At 38.5% G+C, this 21,417-nt stretch overlaps 1 protein-coding gene across 1 annotated transcript; it reads left to right on the top strand.

Annotated features, from left to right (window-relative positions):
- The first annotated feature begins 3 nt into the window (after positions 1 to 3).
- On the top strand, positions 4 to 20,506 carry PLA2G15 (phospholipase A2 group XV). Its single transcript, XM_087740898.1, has 6 exons — positions 4 to 244; positions 8,300 to 8,456; positions 9,908 to 10,026; positions 11,622 to 11,720; positions 12,092 to 12,316; positions 16,236 to 20,506. The coding sequence occupies exons 1-6, from the start codon at positions 106 to 108 to the stop codon at positions 16,745 to 16,747; spliced, it is 1,251 nt and encodes a 416-aa protein (XP_087597024.1). The 5' UTR covers positions 4 to 105; the 3' UTR covers positions 16,748 to 20,506.
- Positions 20,507 to 21,417: the final 911 nt, after the last annotated feature.

Below are 21,417 nucleotides of genomic sequence, written 5' to 3'. Positions count from 1 at the left end.
CCTTTTTCTGGCCGGGCCGGGCGGCGGGGCTGCACAACGGCGGCAGCCCCAGTGGAGCGGTGCGTCCGGCGGTGGCTCCCGGCTGCGGGGTTATGCGCTGGGGTGATGGTGCCGCCGGCCGGCGCTAGGCTCCTCCCGCGCTCGGGAGGCAGCCCCTTCCTCATCCTCCTTCTCCTGCTGCTGCTCTGCCCCGGCGGCGGGTGCCTGCCGCGCCGCCGGCCCGCGGGGCCGCCCGTGGTGCTCGGTAAGAGGCGGGGGGCGGCGGTGCGTGCGTCTGGCGCCGCGGAGCCTGGTCGAGCCCCGCTGCCTCTGCCGTTGCGCCCCTGGCAGGGGGGCGGCGGGAGGCCTGGGGCGGCGCGCAGCGCGGCGGGCACAGCCGCGGGGGTGCGCGCCCCGCCCGGCCGCCGCCGCCCCTGCTCTCCCGGGTGTCTCGCTTTGCGAGCGCTCCGGTTGCTGTGGGCACCGGGGGGCGCCGGCCCTGGGCGCGGAGCGTCTTCTCCGTAACTCTGCCCCGTCCCTGGCCCGGCCGCGAAAGCGAAAAATACAGGCCCGGGGAGGGGGGGCCGGGCCCCTCGCACCGCACGGGGGGCAGGAACGTGCTGGAAGTGTCGGGCTGCCTTTGCTGTCAGCGGGCACGGGAAAGCAGGGCTCGATAAAGTACGTTCTTGGCTCGTTAACTACACCAGACCCTCGCTTCTCAAGTTTTTACTCTATAAGAACTTTCCATAAAAGAGGCTGGACTCGGTGTGGGAAGAGGAGTGAGTGGATGTTACAGCAGACAAATGACAAGCACTTTAAAAAGAATAGGCTTATTTTCTCACAACGCAGGAGATGAACGCTGATTACTGGCCTGTGGCTTTACCTGTTAACACAAAATAGTTTGTAACAAATATGTAGAAAGTATTCATATAATAATGGTTGCTACGTAATATTTGTTAGATGCTTTTTGTGTCCATCAATAAGAAGAATCATGAATAAATTTTAAAGGCTTTAGTAACTTGTCTACTGAAATTGTAATTCCTAAGCATTCCGATACATTAATTAAGTGCATTTGGTGATACTGCAGTCAGTCCTGTGAATGTATTCAGTATGCTGGGTGTTCTTATTATGTAATTAACCTTGATGATAAAGGGGGAAGAAAAAGTAAGAAAATGGGAAAAATACCGGGAAAAGGATAATCACTGGCATGTCATTCAGTTTAAGCTCCATTTATTTATAATAATTTAGGCTCTGCTGTTGACTTTATTACTACTGTTACAAACTTCTGACATAGAAGGGTAAATGCGGAACAAGAACTCTTAAAAAGATGCTGTGTATCTCGGGACCACCGGGTACAAATTCACAGTTCTTTATAGATGGCTGAACTAACTGAGAGGATGTAGAGTTGAAAGAAGAAACTGCAAAAGGATGTCCTCAGGGCTGGAGTTAAAACGTGAACAAAAGTTCTTTCTGTCTGAAGGTTAGAAGCAATCTTTAACCCATCTCTCCGCTCTAGTGATGGGTTTTAGCAATAAGCTTTAGCTTATTTTTGCAATTAGGTTTGCACTTATTCGAGTGCAAACTTTTTGATGAAAAAGGTGATAGTGTTTTAGTTGCTGATCCCGTGTTCAACTCCAGCTATGAAGGAATCAAAGAAAACTTAAAAGCAATTGGGATAAAGGGACAGTGATTATAGAAGTATGGAGTTACTATTGATGGAACTACTCTAAGTATGTGTGTTCCTTAAGGATGCTTTTAAAAACCATGGCTGACCTACGTTTTGTTTTCCTAAGGGATTCTGGTAAATACTGCGTGGCTGAGCACACATTCATCAGTGAGTGGTTTAAAATACAGACTTTCTTGCTGCTAAAGTGAATTTTCATCGAACACTACAGAACTTGCATCTCTTACTCTTCTAGTCAGTGTCTGCATTTTAAAACTTGCTGTTTGCTGCTGCCCAGTCCTGGCCTGTTCAGAAAGTGAAGAGTAAATGGGTTTTTAACAGAAATAATTTTTCTGGGTTGTCTGTATGTTTGAGAAAGTAGGCGCTCTTAGGGAGTGATTTGCTGTAACTCACTATTGTAAAATACCATGTTTTTTTGGTGTATAGAAATGACTGTCGCTGTAAAAACACCTGCACTAAGCGCTTAGCTTCAATTAGATGTGACATGGGCAGTGAAGGTCAAACAAATAAAGGAGAGGAAGGAGTGACTGTCGGTCACTCACTGGTGCTGTATGACATGTTCTCACCTCGATTCTAGTTAACTTTTCATGACCTTTTCTTCACCCTTCTTGCATATGTGACATGTTTAAGATAAGCTTTTTAGGAATTACTGCGATGAGGATGGTAGAAGGGTTTAGGAGAATTATTTAGAGAGGAATTCTAAGTGCTGGCTTAGCACAGGTGTTGGGGAGAGGGGAGGAAAAACACATGTTGCCCTGGAATCACAAATGCAAAAGGAGATTGGGAGGTGCATGCAAGGCTGCATTATACAGGCCTGTACAAGCCCGAGATGGTTTTGGAGCCCATACGAGAGGGGAAAATACAGAGTTCATCCTCCTGACTTATCAGGCTGGCATCTAGACCCTTAATTCCTCATATGTGTTCAGATTTTAAATATGTTTTTATCTTGTAGTAAATGTGGTCTCATGATCTAAGCTTTCACTCTTGGTCTGTTTGGAAGTTAAAACCCATAAACAGAAAGGGGGGTTAACAAGTTTGGTCTTATTCTGTGCATGGCAAGTTGGCCATCTGATCTTAAGGAATAAAGAAAGAGGGAATGCTGTTTAAAGCAATGTCATCAACATAACGATCACTGCATAAATGTGTTAGACCAGTGATAGTTGCAAGACCCAGTGTAACTTGCTCTCAAATTTTTTGTGTAATGACCACACTTGCAGTTGCAACCTGTGCTTACCCAAGTAATGGAGGAGGAAGTAGAGCGGTATTTTGCAAATATAGGACGTTGCTTATATATGGGTAACTTTGTTCTGCTCCGTAGGTACTAACAAAAATACTGCTTCTAGGAATATCAAATCCAAAAACAGATGAGCTGCTTCAGTACAACCTTGTAACTATCTGCTGTAGTTGTGGTGGCAACAGATCGCAGGTTTGTAGAGCCCCCTAACTGGCTTAGGTGAAGTGTGGTTCTGTGAAACAGCCAAGCCAATCTAATAGCTCATTAGTGCTCCCCCAGCTTTCCTTGTGCCTGCTTATTGGCCACTTTGTGGAGTCATTTGTCTTGGTAAAGCATGAGAAAATTAACCCGTTAGGAAGAAGTGATTAATTTTGTGGGTGAATTACCTTAATGGAGGAGCTGGCACAAGGAATGTGCCATTTGGATTAGGTTATTTTTTAAGCTGGCTTGTGCATCATCAAATGGTGCCTTAGTAGCAGGAGCTACTTATCTGAAGATCATGTTTGTGCATACCAAGGGAGCACGATCAGGGACCAGACTTGACATGGGTAGTAATTGACAGCAAAATACTGCAATGCAATTGCTCATTTTTCCCTGAGATTTAAATAACAAAGCATCAAAGGGTATTCATATAATAGTGGCACTAGAGAAGAAATATGAGGTAAAAGTCAAAACTTTACTTCCAGAGTCCTGTCCAAAGGCTTGATATCGAAGACACAATGCTCATTAAAATGTAAGGTGATTGTCTTGGAGTTCCTCTCTCAAGTGTTTTTGGGGAAAAGGGGACTACTTAAGATACTGAATTGCCTTCAGGCCTTTTTTTTTTTAAGAGTTTCCTATTCAGCCAGGACAATATATTCATAGAGGAAAGTCTCCTTTAAGAACCAGGACAACCTACTGAATACCTCTGCTCTACTGACAACATCTATAAAAATATACGTATAATATTCTGTATAAGTATTTCTGGATATCTGCTTCATGTTTACATGCAATTATGGTATTTTTGCACTTCTCTTATCAGTTTGGTTATATATTCAACATGCTTGTCTTCTAATGCTCGCAATAAGAAGTTCCTGTATTTTGTGACTGTTCTTCTCCATTTTCTCATATAGTCCATCGATAATCACTGCATACTATCTCATGTCTTATCAATTTTGGAAGTTGATAACCTGTCCTTATAAGATCAGCGGTGGATTCACTGAACTCTTTACCTTTTAGAGCTGACTCAACACAATTACTATATCAATGTTCTGATACCTTCTGCAAACAATTTGTTAGATACTTGGCTAAAGTTTTCTAGAAAGACACCTAAATGAAGTTTGTTAATAATTGATTTTCATGCAAAAGAGGTTTGTCTGTGAATTCCTGCTGACTGCTAATTGAGGTGTGCGTGTTTGTATGGTCAGCTGGCTAGATGTCAGGAGTGATTTAAATGTTTATGCCTCATGTGATCTGAGGTATCTAGGAGTATCATGTGAGAAGTTGTTTGCTTTCTTGTTTCTAATTTTAAACACAACCCTTTTCTGTGGCAGTCTGTCACTGAGTCTGCCTACTTTGAGACATTTTCCTTAGAGAACTGTGGTCAGAGTTTAAAATTAATTTTCCAGAAAACTTGGTTCATTTTGAAGGAAGGCTAATTTATAGAACCAAAAAGATGATGTCAGTTATTTGAGGAAATTATACCAGTAAAAAAGTTAAGATAGTTGCTATATATCCAAAGGCGTTTGCATTTCAGATAAAAGTAGTAAAAAAAGTACTAATTGATGGCCTCTTTGCCACACAAACAATAGCATATCCCCCCCCCCCCCCATTACTATATAGGTATTATATTTTCTTTTTTCCAAATGAAATTTAAAATCCCCCTATTTAAGGCTTTTGTTGAATGTTCTTTTCTCTTTGTTTCCTCAGGAGTATTAAGGCAAGTCACTTTCCAGGGTGCAATTTGCTTATTGTCTTCTGCTGGGAACTGTGAATCAGTCATTAAGACTTAAGGCTAGTGATAGGCAGGAGTACCAGTGTATCCTAAAGCTTGCTATTGTAGTTCCTACACTTGGAAAGGTCTGTGACCTCTTTTAAACTCTCAAATGAAACTTGTAAATGTGCTTTGCATACATTTTAATCAAACAAGAACACATCCCAGAAGGAGATCTACCAGTTTTGTCATGGCAGTTGAGGAAAAAAAAAAGGCAAAGGATACTATAATATTGGAAGTGAATTGGGCTCATCGATGTGTTAGAATGAGTTCTGTTGGGATTACCATCTTTGTGAAAAATGAGAATATGCTAGAACTGATACATCATCAAATCTGATGAAAACAATTTTTTCTGCTGGATATGAAATCTCATCGTATTTCCAAATGACACAGTTCAGAAGTCAATACGCATATTACACAACTGCAAATAAGGGAAGCAAGGGTTCTGCTTGAGGTCTTTTCTTGGACATCCAGTTTTAACCAGTGCTGATGTATTTTGCAGAACTTCACTTGTCAGTTATTTTGTGCATTTATGGGGTCAGTCTGCAGGCTTTAAAAAGTAAGAACTTTCTATAATGTTCCCAGCAAAAAGGCTTAGAAACTACAGATACTGGTAGATGAGAGGATGAGGAGAAGAATTACTTATTGATTACCCTGCCCACAGATGCTTTCTGTGTATGGTCTTTTGTATGGCAAAAGGAAATACGTTTTTCTACTGCTTTCAAATTCCATCACAGAAAATTCAGAAAGGTATGTCCTTATCCTACAGAATTAATCTTCAATGTGATTTTTTTTTTAACCTGTAACTTATCAAAAAGCCACTAAGTAGTTCTCCAGCCAAAATGTAAATCATTAACACTTAAATTGGGTGGGGTGAGGATTGAAGATCTTGCATGTTTCTTTCCATAATCTGAAAAATCAAAATTTACATTTTGTTCCCTATAGCTTCATCATGAACCCTCTTCAGCCTGCCGAATACACTTCGGAAAATAAAACATGAGTTGTGAATTGGTGATTAGTAGTTTCGCTGTTAATATGGAAATGTAAACCTGAAACTTTTTTGTTAATCCCTGCTTTATAAACAAACAGACATCACATCTGTACATGTGACTTTATTTTTTAACTGCAGTACTGTATCTTGGCACAGGTGGAACTTGCCCCTTATCTTTTGTTTAGAATTAAATTAATTACCACTTTTCAACTTGTTCTTTGTCATCCCTTGGGTAAAAATTAATGTGTAATGTTTCTCATCTTCTGCTCTGAATTGGACACAGGAGCACAGCCTCTGTCCTCAAGAAGCTTGAGGATAAAATGTCTTAACTAAATTAAACTTGCAGTTAATCTAAGATCACTCCATTAAGTCTAAGTGAGACTTCGTACAGTTTCCTGCTTTCAGTACTCTTGCTGATAAATGTATCTTGATTATAATCTTAAACTTCTTCAGTTGTGAGTCTTCCTACTCTGAGCGGGAGTGCTTATGATTCAGTGCTATTTGGAAGCCTCAGCAAGTTCCTAAAACTCTGATACTCCAGATGTTTATCTAAGGTTTTTGAAAGGTATCTTTGCTGGAAGAACTTGATTTTTACCCAAGAAAATGAGATTCCAGGGTAGAACAGAATGTCACTCTTCTACTTTGTTTTGCATTGACACTGAAGACAAAATCAACCTGTTCTGTCCTTGGCAGGTCTGCTACTGAAACTGGCCAGCCATGAATGATTGATATAAATAGAATTACATTCTGTTCCTTTTCTAATTAAGAGCGCTGATACAGCACAGGCACGAGACTGTGGAACTAGCTGTTGCCTTATAGTTCAATAAGCAATAACTAAACGGCATTTCATGAGGTTACAAGACTGAACTTCAGTAAACTCTTTCTAGGGTGTGATGCAATACTATAATCTCGCTTACTATGCTTTCCAGTATATCAGAGTCCTTGAAATATAACCTAAAATAAACTGTGGTCAGCTACTGGGTCTTTTAACGTTTCACTTAAGACTGCAGCAATAAGAACACTAAAAACCTAACGAGAAAGTAGGGGTAGTTAATAAAGAAATCCTGATGTGTATCTTTTGTGGTGGGACATAACCTGCAGTGGTTGAAGGCTTTAAGACTGTGTTTGTCCAGGTATGTATTTAGTCTGAAGTTCTCTCCTTTTTCAGTTCTGCAATAAGTGTTTCTCTGAAAGCGTATCTAGGGGTCCAGGTAAATTAGGTGTTCCAGTAAAGGTTATTATCTCTTTCTTTAAGCCATTGCAAAGAATCAGTGTTCTATAGAGCTTAAAACTGTTTTGATTAAATAATTTACTGAAGGGGGGAAGGAACCGTATGGGTAGGCCTGCATTAAAAGAACTTCAAAATTAAATATTGACAAGTAAATAGGATACAGTTATGCACACCCAAAAAAGGTGGGGGTGTGTGGAGCTGAAAGGGGCAGGGGGAACCCTTAAGAAGTGCCTAACTCCTAAATTTTTCTAATACAGAGAAACTTCTCAGTTACTGAAGTATCTTTGCCTTTCTGGTTCTTGAGGAAAAAAACAATTAACAGAATACAGAATGTAAGAAGTTTCTCTGGAAACTTGCTGCTGAAAATTGGAAGAGCGTTTTTTTAAGCTTGGTTCTAATTTAGAAATAATATTCCTGTCTCCATCTAGTGTTTAAAATAAATAAAGGAAAACAAAACTTCATCAAAGGACTACTGGCACTTAGTATATGCCTTAAGAACAGTGCACTTCAGAGAGGGTGCAAATACAAGACCCTTCCCTCCAAGTATTACTGATATAATGTATCAAAAAAAGAAAGTGAACATTAAAACTGTTGTTGCATCCAAACCTGAATGGAAAAGACAGGAAACTATGTATTGGATTATTATGCTAGCCAACTAAATCTTGTGTGGTGAAAGTGTGGTTGGAGGTGAAGAAGTGAAAATAAAAAAACATAAATAGAGCTGCTTTCACTTTTCACTTTTTTTATGTCAAATTGATAGTTTGCAGGCAACTGTTTAAGGAGAACGGGAAGACTTGCATGTGCAGTTGTAATACTCTGCAGAAAAAATTCTTTCAGAAAGATGCAGTTCGCACTTTAAAACACAGTTAATTTTGATAATGTCTGAGACCATCTGTTTTTCATACCCATGGCCTAATGTGACCTGTTCCTATATAGTCTGCTCTTTGAAGTTATGAACTGGTGATCCAGAATTATTCTACATGGTGGTTCCTCAGCTATTGATTTTTGAAAATCTAAATATTTTCAGTGGAAAATGTGCATGTGGTACTTGGTTCTTATGTAATATTTTTTTTATCCAGTTACAAAACCTAATGGTATCTCTGGATGCAGTGATGCTGCACATGAGGGCTACAGTATTAAGATGTGTATATTGGAATGCAAAATGTTATACACTTTAATTTTAAGTGTCTCCTTTTTATATCTTACAGTTCCAGGGGACTTAGGCAATCAGTTGGAAGCAAAGTTAGATAAGCCATCAGTAGTGCACTATCTCTGCTCTAAGAAGACAGACAGTTATTTTACACTCTGGCTGAATTTAGAATTGCTTCTGCCTGTCATCATTGACTGCTGGATTGATAATATCAGGTAAGACCAGAAATGTTGCTCTTCGCAGTTACCTCCTTTCCTTAGCCTGACATGCCTTGTACAGAATGGCCGCCTTAAACTTTCTTTTCTGATTCAAGACCAGTGAGAGAAATGACTTGGAATTCTGCTAGGTAGAGCAACAGGATGAATCAGAAGATGTGGCTCTGTTGCATCTGAGGTAGCTGTTCATCACCAATGAAAAGCAGAGGTTCTTAGTTTATTCCACTTTCTCTCCTACCAGTTACCCAGTGTTGTTTTGGGCACTTACCAGACAACTCTAGGCTTATCTAAAGCAGAACACTTTCTGCTTTTTTGATGAGTTAAGCTTTAATGAGGCAAGGGGGAAGGAGTACATCAGGCAGCACAGAAGGGACAGGCAGGAGGAACATCAGCTTGCACTTTTGCTGGCGGTGTGTCGTTAGAGAGCAGTGTCATGCGCAGCTGAGACACATGGGGTCCTTCAAGGGCAGTCTGGAAGTCTCTCTCCAGAATTATTTTGGTTTAAAACATTGCCTAACTTAAAGCTTCCAGAATATTTCATTGTTCAATCTGCTTCACTAATGTTCCCATAAAAAATCATGTAAGTATCTCTATGAAAACAAGAAATATTTAGCTTGTGCAATTTAAAAATACTGTATTGGCATGTTGCTCTTTACGTGAATATATCAAGCTGTTGTGTAGTTGTACCTCTGCTTTAAGTCTTGCTACATGCCTTACAGGTTAGACATATTTTTGGTGTGTGAAGATTTGAGTATCAGTTCAGATTCTAAGACTCCATCTAGGGGTAAAAACTTGCATTCAGAAATGGCAATTGTATTGATATGGTATTAAAACCAAACAAAACCCCAACAACAATAATTAAAAAAAAAAAAAACCAACCCTGACTCAATGTTCCAAATTCTTCATATCTCAAACTGATTTGAGAAGTATCTATAAAACACTCAGTATCTCTGTGTGTTTCCTGAGGTACCAACTGTTATTAGTCAAGAAATATCAAGTATTTCGTTATGCTGGTATTGGTTTTCTAGTTAAACAGAAATGAATTATTTTTTCTTGAATTTTTCTGATATCTGATTTTACAGGTATTATTTTCTACTACTGCATTCTTATGTTCTTGACAAGTTTTCTCCATTATGTGACTTGATGCAAAGTGAAATGGTATAGAACTGTATAAAGTACCTTATATTCTAAAGTTGAAGTTCAGCCGCAATTCTGTATACTCAGTTTTATAGAGAAGATAAGTCTCAGAATCTGCATGTAAACCATTAAACTAATTAAAATGATTGTTTGCATTGTGTAACTCTTTATTGTGTCTGCTTTTTTTTTTTCTTTCTGGGTAATAGCACTTAAAGTTCTTGTTACTGCTCTCAGAATGTAAGACCCAGTGTAGCTCAGAGTTGTGGTAATACAACGTTTCATGTTTTTCTCTCTTTTTTCTCTCCCCCCCCCAGGCTGGTATATAATCGAACAAGTAAGACCACAGAACCACCAGATGGAGTGGATATCAGAGTCCCAGGTTTTGGGCAGACATTTTCCTTGGAATTCCTTGACCCAAGTAAAAGGAGTGTTGGTATGTACAAGTTGTGTCTGAAGTGCTTTGTCACTTGTAGGATTTTTCTAGTGTGTCTTTATACAACAAGCTACTGAAATGTGATTTCAAATTGCAGTTCTGTTTAGAAGTAGAAAACCAGGTTGGTGTTTTTTGTAGTAGTAGGGTAGCACATGGCTCACTTTGCTTTTAAGTGTTTCCATTGCATTGTATTGTTTTGTCTGTTGTTTGGCCTGATAAACTGAGACAAGACGATTCCATGTTATTTAGTCTTGTGCCAAATTTAAGTTCTCTGGATGAAACTTGAGTAGGTACTTTGAAGATGGACACTTTTGGAAAATGAGATGAGTTAAAAATTCTGACTGAAGCTTGACAAGCAAAAACAAAACAAAACCACTTCATTTCAGCTTAGTTCTGAGTAAGATGTTCTTTGTCCTTAAGAATGAGTTAATGGGCTTGGGAGATATGGTACCACATTCTGTAGTTCCCTGTCTTTTGTCAGCGTGGGAATAATCATATAATTACATTTTTGCTGCAAAAGACTTCTTCATTAATTGTTTGCAGGTTTTTTGTTTAGTGTTTTTGTAGAAGTCATCTTTCAGAAAACACTGAATCTAATAAGCTTTTGTGAGTTGTTGTTAGCTGTGGCTGAAGACTTAAGTAATTTAATAGTTAGTAATGCACTGAGCTTCACATGCTTCACAGCATGGATTTCTTTGTCTTTTCTGTAGGGAGCAATCCCCAAAAGGGCAGTAATGTGCTTAACAATCATCACTAGATGACTTATAACTAGAACAGGGCCATGTTTAAAATTGCCTATGGTCACTTCAGGGACTATATGATAAGCATCCAAGACTAATGAGTGAGGTTCTGCTCAAAACTTCAATATGACTGCCATGTTCAATAGGAGGTTTTGACACTTAATTTTTCAAGCTGTTACTAGATGCATTTAATAGTGGTAATACTTTTACATCCTATGAGTGAAAGCTTGTAATATGTAACATCTTTCAATATATGGCCAGTCTGCAAATGTTTCTGTTCTTTGCTATTAAAGCATTAGGTTCAATTACTTAAGTCTTCATCCACTACCTGATAGACAGAAAAATAGTTTTGAGGTAGTTCCCAGAATTTTGCCCTGGGGTACACTGTAAGCATTTGTTTCCAAGAATAAATGTTGGTGAAGTCCAGGCCAACCTTTATGAATGCATTATATACCCTACCTGAAGTTAATTGGCAATGAACAAAAGCTAGGACTCCGATGTAGTAATTCCGAGCTGTATTCTTTACAGTTCAAGGGTAAGACACGTTTCTGCTGAGGAAAATTTACCCGTTTCCTGTATGCCATGTTTTGCTCCCACACTTGTTTGATAGATCAGCCAACTAGTAAGAAGTTTTAATGATGGTATTCTCTCACTGTTAGGGGACAGCAAGCATAACTCATGTTGTTTAATACGCAGCTTTCTAGATTGTCAAAGACTAAGACTACAGTTTTCATGTCTATATATAGTATCAGAGATAATGCCTCCAGAACTAGTTTGTTTCACGATAGTGTCTGATAGCTGCTTCTAACGCTGATCTTCTCACTGTTCTGTTTCTCTCTTATCTGATGTCTACAGGCAGTTACTTTTATATGCTGGTGCAAAGTTTAGTGGACTGGGGCTACAAACGTGATGAAGATGTAAGAGGAGCACCTTATGACTGGCGAAAGGCACCAAGTAAATAACATTGTTACTTGAACAAAATTTTGACTCTTCCCAGCCAGCAAATAATGTTTTGGGTCCCTTCTCCCATCCCACCTGTACAATTATACTTAAAGACCCAGATGAAAGCTCTGTGGTGTGGTGTTTTTGGTTTTTTTTTTTTTGCTTTAAACAACTTGCTACTTAAGACTTGCTTAAAACCAAAACAACAACAAAAAACCCACACCACCAAAACACATTCCCACACCCCCCTTAATACTGGAATTTCTAAGCTCTGCATTATTAATTCCACAGACAGTTTCAAAAAATAACTTTTTAAGGAATTGTGTTGAAGTTCAGCATTCACAATAATTATAACTCTGTAACCTGTGTATATTTACTTTTAGATGAGAACAGAGACTATTTTGTGGCCCTTCGCAAGATGATAGAGTTAATGTATGAGCAGTATGGAAGTCCTGTTGTCTTAATTGCCCACAGTATGGGTAATATGTACACCCTCTACTTCCTCAACCATCAGAGTCAGGATTGGAAAGACAAGTACATAAAGGATTATGTGTCATTAGGCGCTCCATGGGGAGGAGTGGCTAAAACTCTCCGTGTGCTGGCTTCAGGTAGGTAATTTGAGGGTTTGTAATGTATTTTGTTAGTAGTGCAAGATACTAACTAGACTTTTAACTGTAAGACTGGAGGATGAGAGTTTAAGGTACTGTGAAGTTAAACATAACTTTTTCATAAGTGATGGCAACTTGATGTTTCAAGCCTTGTGACCAGACTGCCATTCTTTATGTTCATGGCAGCGGACTCAGGTTTTTATATGCCTTAACCAGGAGCTGTGTCCCCTCTTGACCTCTACTAACCTCTTTTCAGCAGATTGTTGTCATCTGCTGTTTGGCCTGGTGTCTGCTATTTCTATCGCTTTTATGCCTCCAGCCTGATTGCTCTCTGTTCAGCATTGCAAAGCTAATAGGGACTCCAGAGCATTCAGTAGTTTCCTTTGATTAAAGATCATACGGCTGCTTGAGGTTAACATTAAGGGAAACTTGCAGACATGGTTGGTGAAGCGTTGCCCATAGCACAAATGCCTGTCTAAAGTTGTAACTCTACAGATAAGGAAAGTGAATCTTTGAGATCTTGGGTTTAGCATACTGGATATGCCTGAGACTAAAAAAAAAAATGAATAAAGCATAACGTATTTCACTAAGTAATGGCAAATGACTGATGGAAAAAGGTTCACTTACCCCATCATGTGATACCATAATTATTTCATGTGCTTTGGCATTTAGTTTGTGATGTTTCTGGCTTGCTATTTTAGCTTGTTTCTGACTTGCTAGCTTTGGATATCACTATCTTCTTCCTAAACAAAGCTGACATCAGAAACTGGACTTGATCAAAATGCAGAACACACAGCAAGTGCCAGCCGTGCGTGGACAGATGGAAGAATACTTTGCTTAGCAAAGGCATTTGATTCTGAATAGTAGTGCACAGCTCAGTTACTAATTAGAAGACTTAAATTGGATGTTTGTATTGAGTTATATGTTGTTAAATCTATTGCAATGGCACTGTGAAAATTGATTTCCCTTTTCCCACAGGCTTTGTCTGACAAGTTGGCATGCTACAGAAATGTCAGGAAGTGATCAATGTTAATATCACCTTCATAAAATTCCACATGATTAAACAAAATTCCACAGTCCCAGAGTTCTGTTGGATTAACCTTTTGTGCTTCGTACTTGTTTATCCTTATAATGCAGCTCATCCAAAGTGGCTAGCTATACAAATGCATAACAAATAGTTAAATTTCTACTAAAATGTAGTCATCTTTTAATCTGTATGTCTGTTGTACTAAACTCTGTGTTTCAGAGCAGAAATTTAAGAATCGTGTCGGAAAGTTAAATGGGCAGAACATAATACCAGAATGCACATTTTTAGGCTCGTTCAGACTCAAATATTTGTAGTAAATCACCATCATCAGGCCTTAACACTTGGATTACATTAGTCAATTAAAGAGTTTCTAAAATTGACATTATCAGTGTGTTAGTATGCAGAAGAATTGTTGCTTTAAAGAAAAATAATACATTGCTGCAGGAAAGACAAGAGAAGCTACAAATGCATTCTTTGTGTTCCCATTCCTGTTCATAATATGGTAATGGCTAGGAACTTCATGTCAAATCCACAGCTGTGTTATCAAAGTGGTAAACAGTACACAGGTGGAATTATTTTCTCTAGCCCTTCTGTGATACTTTCTGCTACTTATTGATGTGCTTTGCAGGATCAATACTTGTATCGTTACAATTCCAGGCAAATAAAGTGAGGGTGTTCTTCCCACTACAGTGAGCAAAGATAAAGTTCACTGTGGTGGTTGGTTTTTGGTTTGGTTTTTTTCTTTTGTCAGCTTGAGATGCTAGCAGTGTCTTCCTGAGACCTAATGTTTTGTTCACTATAATGTCAATGAGTTTTGTGCCTGCTGACTTAAGCGTGGTCTTGGCCATATGGTACTTCTGCACTTCAGAGAAAAGTAAAGGATTTGATAAGCATTTTGTAACAGTTCTGTAAGAGAAGGCTGGAATAGGCAGGTTCTGTGTTTGATTATTCTACTGGAAATAAATTTTGTACACATTCATCTCATTGTTCAATTCAGAACTCGGGCTTTCGTTGCTGAAAACTGCCAAGTAGTATTGAGTAGCTTAGTGGTGAGCGTGCACAGTTAAGTATTTATACCACACAGTAATATGAAACCCATTTTTCAGGACCTTTGTGATTCTTGCTGTGTTCTTTTCAATTTCCTTGTTATCTGTTTCAGACTTATACTAGCAATGTCTCCATATAGTCCTCCTAAAGACAGCATTAAAGACTGTGCTTTAGGTCTCCTTGCTGAAGCAATAGTGCCACCTTATGGAATTGAAAAATATACTTTGGAGCTATTTCAGGAATAGCGGTTTTGGTTTCAGTATTTCAATTTTTGTGGTGTGGTTGACCTGTATCACTCTATGCTGTAACCACCTGCACCTAATAATGGAAAACTTGATTCAAGGTTCAGCTGACAAAAGAATTGAGGTGTGCCAGCCATTGTGATAATGGAAAATAGGTCTGATCAGACAGTCACCATGAATATAAACTCATCTGTCTCAGGGCCTTTTTTTAATTTGTTTCTAATAATCACTATAACTGCCATTTATTAAGCAGCTTTTAATTTTGTGAAGATGCAAGAACAATGGTTAAAATATGAAGGAAGATGCATATAAATTATAACTTAGTCATGTGTTAGTTTGAGCCATCTTTGGAACAACTGCTAAGAAAACAATGGACTTGATATCTACAAAAAAATTCTTGAAATATTTTGGTCAAACACTAGTTCTGTAAAAAGAGTAAGTCTAAATTTGGTAAAGTTTAGCAATTTTGTGGTTTATTCAATATTGGATAATTTAAAACCTTTATTGATAATAAGCTCTAGCTCTCTAGATTTATATTATATTAAGAAAATATAATGCTTCGGAAAAGCTTGGCCACCTTAAAACATTTCCCAAGTATAGCAGTTATCAACTGGTCTTTCAAGAATTGTTGGTTTTGTCTATGCGCACCCTGCCGCCCTCCCCCCGCAAAGATGTACTTTAGGTTACCAGAGCTGCTAGAAAATGTTAGTGCTACATTAGAGAAAACCCGTGTTCTGAGCAACACAAGTATTTTAGCGGTCTTGAAATGCTGACTGGAAGGGAAGATGCTGATATTGGCAACTTCCCATGGCTCCCACCAGAAGCTAGCAAGCTCTACCTTTTCTTTTGCCAAAGTACTACCTGTAGAGACTGAATTGGTGATTGAGTGCAGCATTCTTACATGATAGCATAAGCAGAGACAGTAATACTTGCTTTGCTTCTGTCACCATTTATGACAAGTTATCTTTTTAGGTAACTATTAAGAGTCTGCCATTTTCTTTCAATTGTAGGCATGTTCTGGTAGGCTTCATTATGAAGGGAGTGCATAAACTGGTAAAACACTATGCCAAATGGTAAATAAACCATATAGTAATTTTTATAGCTATCCTGAATGAAGTACTGCTACTCTGCTTGTTTTGAAGGTGCAAAACTATAAAGTCTCTTCATGAGTTGTGTGTGGTTAGCAGTATTTATCTGTTCTTTAAGCAAAAACATGATCTAGGTACCAGAATCACTGTAAAACACATTTCCAGAAGAGCATTTAAGACAAAACTTGCAAATAGTATAAATAACGCATAATAAAAGCTGATTTCTTGGCTAATATAGGAAATATTTTCTCCTTTAAAACGAGAAGTGTTCTTTGGTTTGTCAGTCATTCATTCGTGAACTTGTATTTAAATTTGTAAGTTATCAGAAGTTAGTTTGCAGAAGTTAATTGTCAAGACAATCATAGATGAGGAAAAACTTCTCAAATTGTCACTGTAAGCAAAGGGAGTAATCTTTTTATTCATGTTATCACTGTGCGTGGTAATAATTGCTGCTGGTTGAGATTCATGCATTGCTTTCTGTATAATGGAATTCCACTTTATTTTTTTTTTTTAAGGTGACAATAATAGAATACCTGTTATCAGTTCACTCAAGATTAGAGACCAGCAGAGATCAGCGGTTTCCACAAATTGGATGCTTCCCTACAACTACACATGGCCTCCAGATAAGGTCTTTGTAAGCACACCTACAGCTAACTACACTCTTCGGGATTACCAAAAATTCTACAGGGACATCAATTTTGAAGATGGCTGGCTCATGAGACAAGACACTGAACCCCTGGTCTACCAGATGACACCGCCTGGTGTGCGCATACACTGCCTTTATGGTACTGGCGTGGAAACACCTGATTCCTTCTATTATGAAAGTTTTCCTGACAAAGAACCCAAGATTCTTTACAGCGATGGGGACGGTACAGTGAACTTACAGAGTGCCTTGCAATGTCAAAAGTGGGTGGACATGCAAAAACAGGAAGTGGTGATCTTTGAGCTTTCAGGAAATGAACATATTCAAATGCTATCCAATGATACTACTATCTCCTATGTGAAAAAGCTGCTTTTTGATTTGTGATACCTTGTGTTGACAGTTATTTTCCTCACCTGTGATGCCTTCCCTTAAATATGGGAAAATGCTTTTTAATCCCTTGATATTTAGATATTATTTATTTCATTGTTTTTTTTTTTAAGGCTGTGTTCAAGAAGTTGTTTGGTGTCCTAAATGATCGTTTGTCTCTGGTTTGTGTTTATGATACTTCATGGTATTTTCACATTCTGCAGATTTGGTCAAATATGCGTTTTGGTGCCTTTGGTGTTGTGTCCAATATTCATACAGACTTTTGTTTGGAGATTGTGCGGCCCCTTGGCACATACTGCATAGAATCATAGATACCTGAGTTCCTTTGTGTGGCCTTTGCAGGGTTCAGAGTGGGAGGGCTAGGAAGGATTGCAATTTCAGATGCCCATAAAACAAGGGCATGATATTAATTTGGGAAGCACAGCAAACTTTTTAAAGGGTCTTGCATATTCTGATTCACAGTTCCCAGTACCTTAGTTTGTAAATGTGCATATCTACTAGGTAAGATAGGGAAGAGGTCTGCCTGGTACTGTACTACCTTTGTCATAATCCAGCCTTTCTTTTATTACAGCTTTTGGGGAAAAAAGATGGATGTGTGAATTACTTGAAGCTTCTTATTAGGTATCATCTTGTTTTTCTTTTTTTTTTAAAGAAGAAGAAATTGTTTGCTCATCAACTTGTAGAACCTGATTACATACAATCTGGAGTCTGAGGGATTCTAACCTTGTGCTTTATTTATCAATGAGGGAAAGAAGCTAAACAGTGGCTGGTGCTTGCCATAACCGTAGCTGTGTGGAGTAGCACATAAATTAAAGCTAATTGAATTGAATACTGGCAAACAATCCATACAGTGCAGAATTGCATTTCTGGGTGAAAAATGATCTCCTGTAGTGGAAATGATAATGGATGGTGGGCTTTAATTCAAAAAGAAAAGTGAACTTCCAGCAATGGGGTGGGGAATGGAAGCCAGCATAATACAGTACGAGGTATAGACCTTGTTCTCAGTCAAATACTTAGGCTCTGATCCAGTTACTGACCAAGTAGTGACTGGATCAACATTGCATTCAGCTGAAAAGAAACTTTCTGTTTTAAGACTAAAATTCATTTCCCATAGATTAAAAGTTTCATTATTGCTGTTCAAGCAGTTGGGATACACTGTTCCTTAAATGTTTCTATAAATTGCTGAATATGCAATTCTGTTAATTTCCTACAGTATTGTTTTACTCAATGTTTAAAAAAAAGTCAACTCTGAACTCCACAGAAATGATAGCCTAAAGGCCATTATATGTAATGACCTTGATTACAGATGTCCTGTTGGAGAAATAGTTTCACCTGAAGATTCTCTTTTGCTTGCTTTAAAACCAGTCACCCAGTTAGACTGCACTTAGTTTTCTGAAAACACAATTTTGAATGCTTTAAAAATGCTAGGTCCTCCAAGAAAAATGTTTTAAGAGTTTCAGAAACTTGTCAGAACTATTGAGGATTCATTACTTAAGAAACTGAAGTTGTCTAAAGGGTAAAGTTTCTAACTATTTTGGTAGCAAGCATAAAATGTTTGCTGCCATTAAACGTATCAATAAGATGTGTTGAAATGACAGGCTTGAACTCTTGTTACTGTGGAATGCAAACACTTTGGCACAGGAGGTAGGTTTAAGGCTTTAAGTTTTAATTCAGAAATGACTTGTAAATCCAGAACAACTTGAACTAGGGTCATGGATAAGCTAAATATCTTCCTAGGTTTTAACTTCCTTATGTAGCTTCAATTTCTCCCTGCATTTTCCCTATTACTTTTTGTTGAGGGAGAGTACACATTTTCCTGATTTTTAAAATGGAACATTTATCTTGTCCTCAGTTGTCCAGGAACCTACAGTTCAGCAGCAATATTGCCTAGACTTTTCCAGAGTAAGTACTGAGTTGCCCCAAGCCATTTGGAATTGGTAACTGTTGAAATGGGGGAAGGGGGGGAACAACCCACCCCAACACCCCACAAACAAAAAAACACTACCAACCCCCCCCTCCAAAAAAAAAAAAAAAAGTCCTTTAGCCAAGTGTTCTATTTTATGCAGGGCTGTCAGCTGGACAAGCTTCAGGCTGGTGTTCCAAGACTGCTCAAAGATAAAGCTCTTCCTGTGGTCTGACTCAATTTTTGAATAAATTGCTATGTTACTCATTTACAACAGAAAGAAATTACAGGAAACAGCTTATCGCAATCTGTATTTCTTGCTGAAGTAGAATGTCTGTTAATAAGCACTGGAATGAGTGGAGCTGGAGGCTCTATACCAACATGGGCATCAAGGGCTGAAAAAATGGGAAAAGAACATAGGTAAACAGTTCTTAACCTGAACTGGAGAATGTTTCTAAGCTTCATTAGATCCTTACCCATTAATTGGTGGCCTTTTCAGTGTCATACCCAGAGTTTAGCTTCAGGGGTTTTTGTGATTTGAAGTTCTAAAAGACATGATTCCAAAAGATGCTCTTCCTTTTTTTAATTCATTTTTTCCTTTACTACTTTCTTAATACTACTTTTTGTGCACCAAAAGAAAAAAGAAATCTCTTGTTCTTTTCTAATTTTGGCAATCTAGTACTGTTTGAGATCAGCTGACTGTATCTCTTACCCTAAAGATTGGTAAATCGGCTCTCCATTAGTAGACAAGCCCTAGAGTGTGTCTGTTTAAATAAGCTTGTGTTAGTTAACTTGGTAAAATGAAGCTGAAAGTTTTTTCAGGGCTTTTTTGTTTGTTTGTTTTTATGTTGTTTGTCACTACAAAGCCTTGTTGTGCAAGAATGTGTGTACCTGAGTTCAAGTACTGTGTTAGAGCAAGCACAGTGCTTCTGGTGAGATTTTGATTGGTGTGATCGTTCTGCAGGCTATAGTTCTGTTTTACATCCAAAAGTTGTGATTTTTCTGCCAAATCATCTTCAGCCCTTTCATTTTCAGTTTCTTGCATATTAGGATGGACTTTTCATTGAAAAGTGAATGCAGCAAGTAAACTATATTACTCTAGTTGTTGAAACTGAACCACTTCACTCGGCATGTTGAAAGTGCTTACTCACTACGGCATGTTCCTCTATATGGCAAGAGTATTTAGCATTACTGTTACAGGCCTGCTAGAGCCACGTGCACTTGAGTATTCTAGATTCTTGGGGGAGTGGTCTGAAGAAATAAATCTTTAAGGAGAGGAGAATGTGGCACTTAAGAGAAACTCAGGTGCTTTGCCACACTGCACAGTTGAAATGTTTGAATTTACTGACATATCTTTGTTATACTTAAGACATATTGATCATGTCTCTCTCTTTCCATAGTTCTTACTTGGTTTTATTCTTCCAGGATATTTTCAGAAACCAAAAATAGTCTTGGGGACCAAATGTGTTTCTTATTTTTGACAAAGTGTATAGAAAATGCTGAAGAAGCTTTCAGCTGTCATTGTAATACTTCTGAAGAGGTTCAGAGTCACTATGTGATTCTGTTTAAAAACAGAAGGCTTCAATAACTAGCAATAATTGCAAAGGACTTGCAGACCAAAGGAAGGAATGTTTGGTATTAAGGTAGTTCTTGGAGCACAGTGTGTTCAAGGCCCCGTGAAATTCAGGGAATGTTTGGCAATGACTTTGCTGCTCTACACTTAACAGTATTTTGTATGGAACATATTCTGAGACCTAGCATTTTATATGCTCTTTTTGTGTATGAATGTATTCAATAGATTTTGAATATTTTATTGTCAAACTTTGATAACATAATAAAGTTGATCTAATACAGCTTGTCTCCTGTTGTGAATACTGTGTTGTCTCACTGCTGAGATGGAATGTCAACTTGTTGCTGTTTTTCTTCCCCATGGGTTCTTGGTGTCTCATTTTCTCAGAGTAATTGCTTCTTGGTTCATCTTCCAAATGCGCCTACTGTCTTGTGGTACATTTGGAGTTCTCTGTTAATTGTTCTTGAATTTATGGAGATGTGGGACTGAGATTACTCAATTTCTTTTGTTTTCTTGCTCATCTTGCATTAAAAAAAAAAAGTTCTTGGGATGCCTGATGCTTCTGTTCAGGTAATAATTTTGAAATTAGTTCCTCAGTCCTGAAGTATCCTAAGTGCTTGCAGTTGCCTTTATGCTGTTGGTTTCCAAACTGATCCACAAACACATGCATGTTGACTATACAGTTTCATGGCTGTATGAAACAATCTTTTTGCAGTTAAAAACAGTGCATTGCGGCTCTGAAGAAACTTTAATGGTAGATGATGATTCTGTAGGGCAAAAAACTCTGGAAATTATCTCCCTTATCAAAGTAATCTAAAAGCCTGTTGGACAAGCATAAGTCCTGTGGTGGTTGGCCTGGATTTGTACTAACCTATAGTACAAATAATTGCTTATAACTCTTGAGAAAGAAGAAAAAATGATGAGGCTGAAACTTGCCTTGTGAGGGCTTTTTTTTCAAATGATAAAGACTGTAATAAAAGATGAGCTCTAGTGACTGCTGCTCCTGTCTGTGCCCCAGATCCCTATTAATGGGACATCTTGTCCCAGTACAGTTCTTGTTTATGCCTTCCTGAAGGTTCATTGACCCTGTATGATTGCAGGAGAACAGGGGGAATGTGGCCTTCTTCCAGCTCCCTATTAAAATGGGGAAAAGTCCTGTACTAAAGCACTGTGCCAGTTCTTGGAAGAAGCTGG

Source organism: Nipponia nippon, unplaced genomic scaffold (genome assembly GCF_047370975.1).
Source record: "Nipponia nippon isolate SJK-2023a ecotype South Korea unplaced genomic scaffold, ASM4737097v1 scaffold_7, whole genome shotgun sequence".
Taxonomy (NCBI): Eukaryota; Metazoa; Chordata; class Aves; order Pelecaniformes; family Threskiornithidae; genus Nipponia; species Nipponia nippon.
Note: the sequence above shows the minus strand (reverse complement) of the source record. Positions and strands in the feature narration are given on the sequence as shown.

Excerpts from the sequence above, each read along its gene's own strand:
- PLA2G15 (XM_087740898.1), top strand. The coding sequence starts at position 106 with ATGGTGCCGCCGGCCGGCGCTAGGCTCCTCCCGCGCTCGGGAGGCAGC. Across the intron at positions 10,027-11,621 it reads CCCAAGTAAAAGGAGTGTTG|GCAGTTACTTTTATATGCTG; the intron begins GTATGTACAAGT and ends TGATGTCTACAG. Across the intron at positions 12,317-16,235 it reads TCTCCGTGTGCTGGCTTCAG|GTGACAATAATAGAATACCT; the intron begins GTAGGTAATTTG and ends TTTTTTTTTAAG.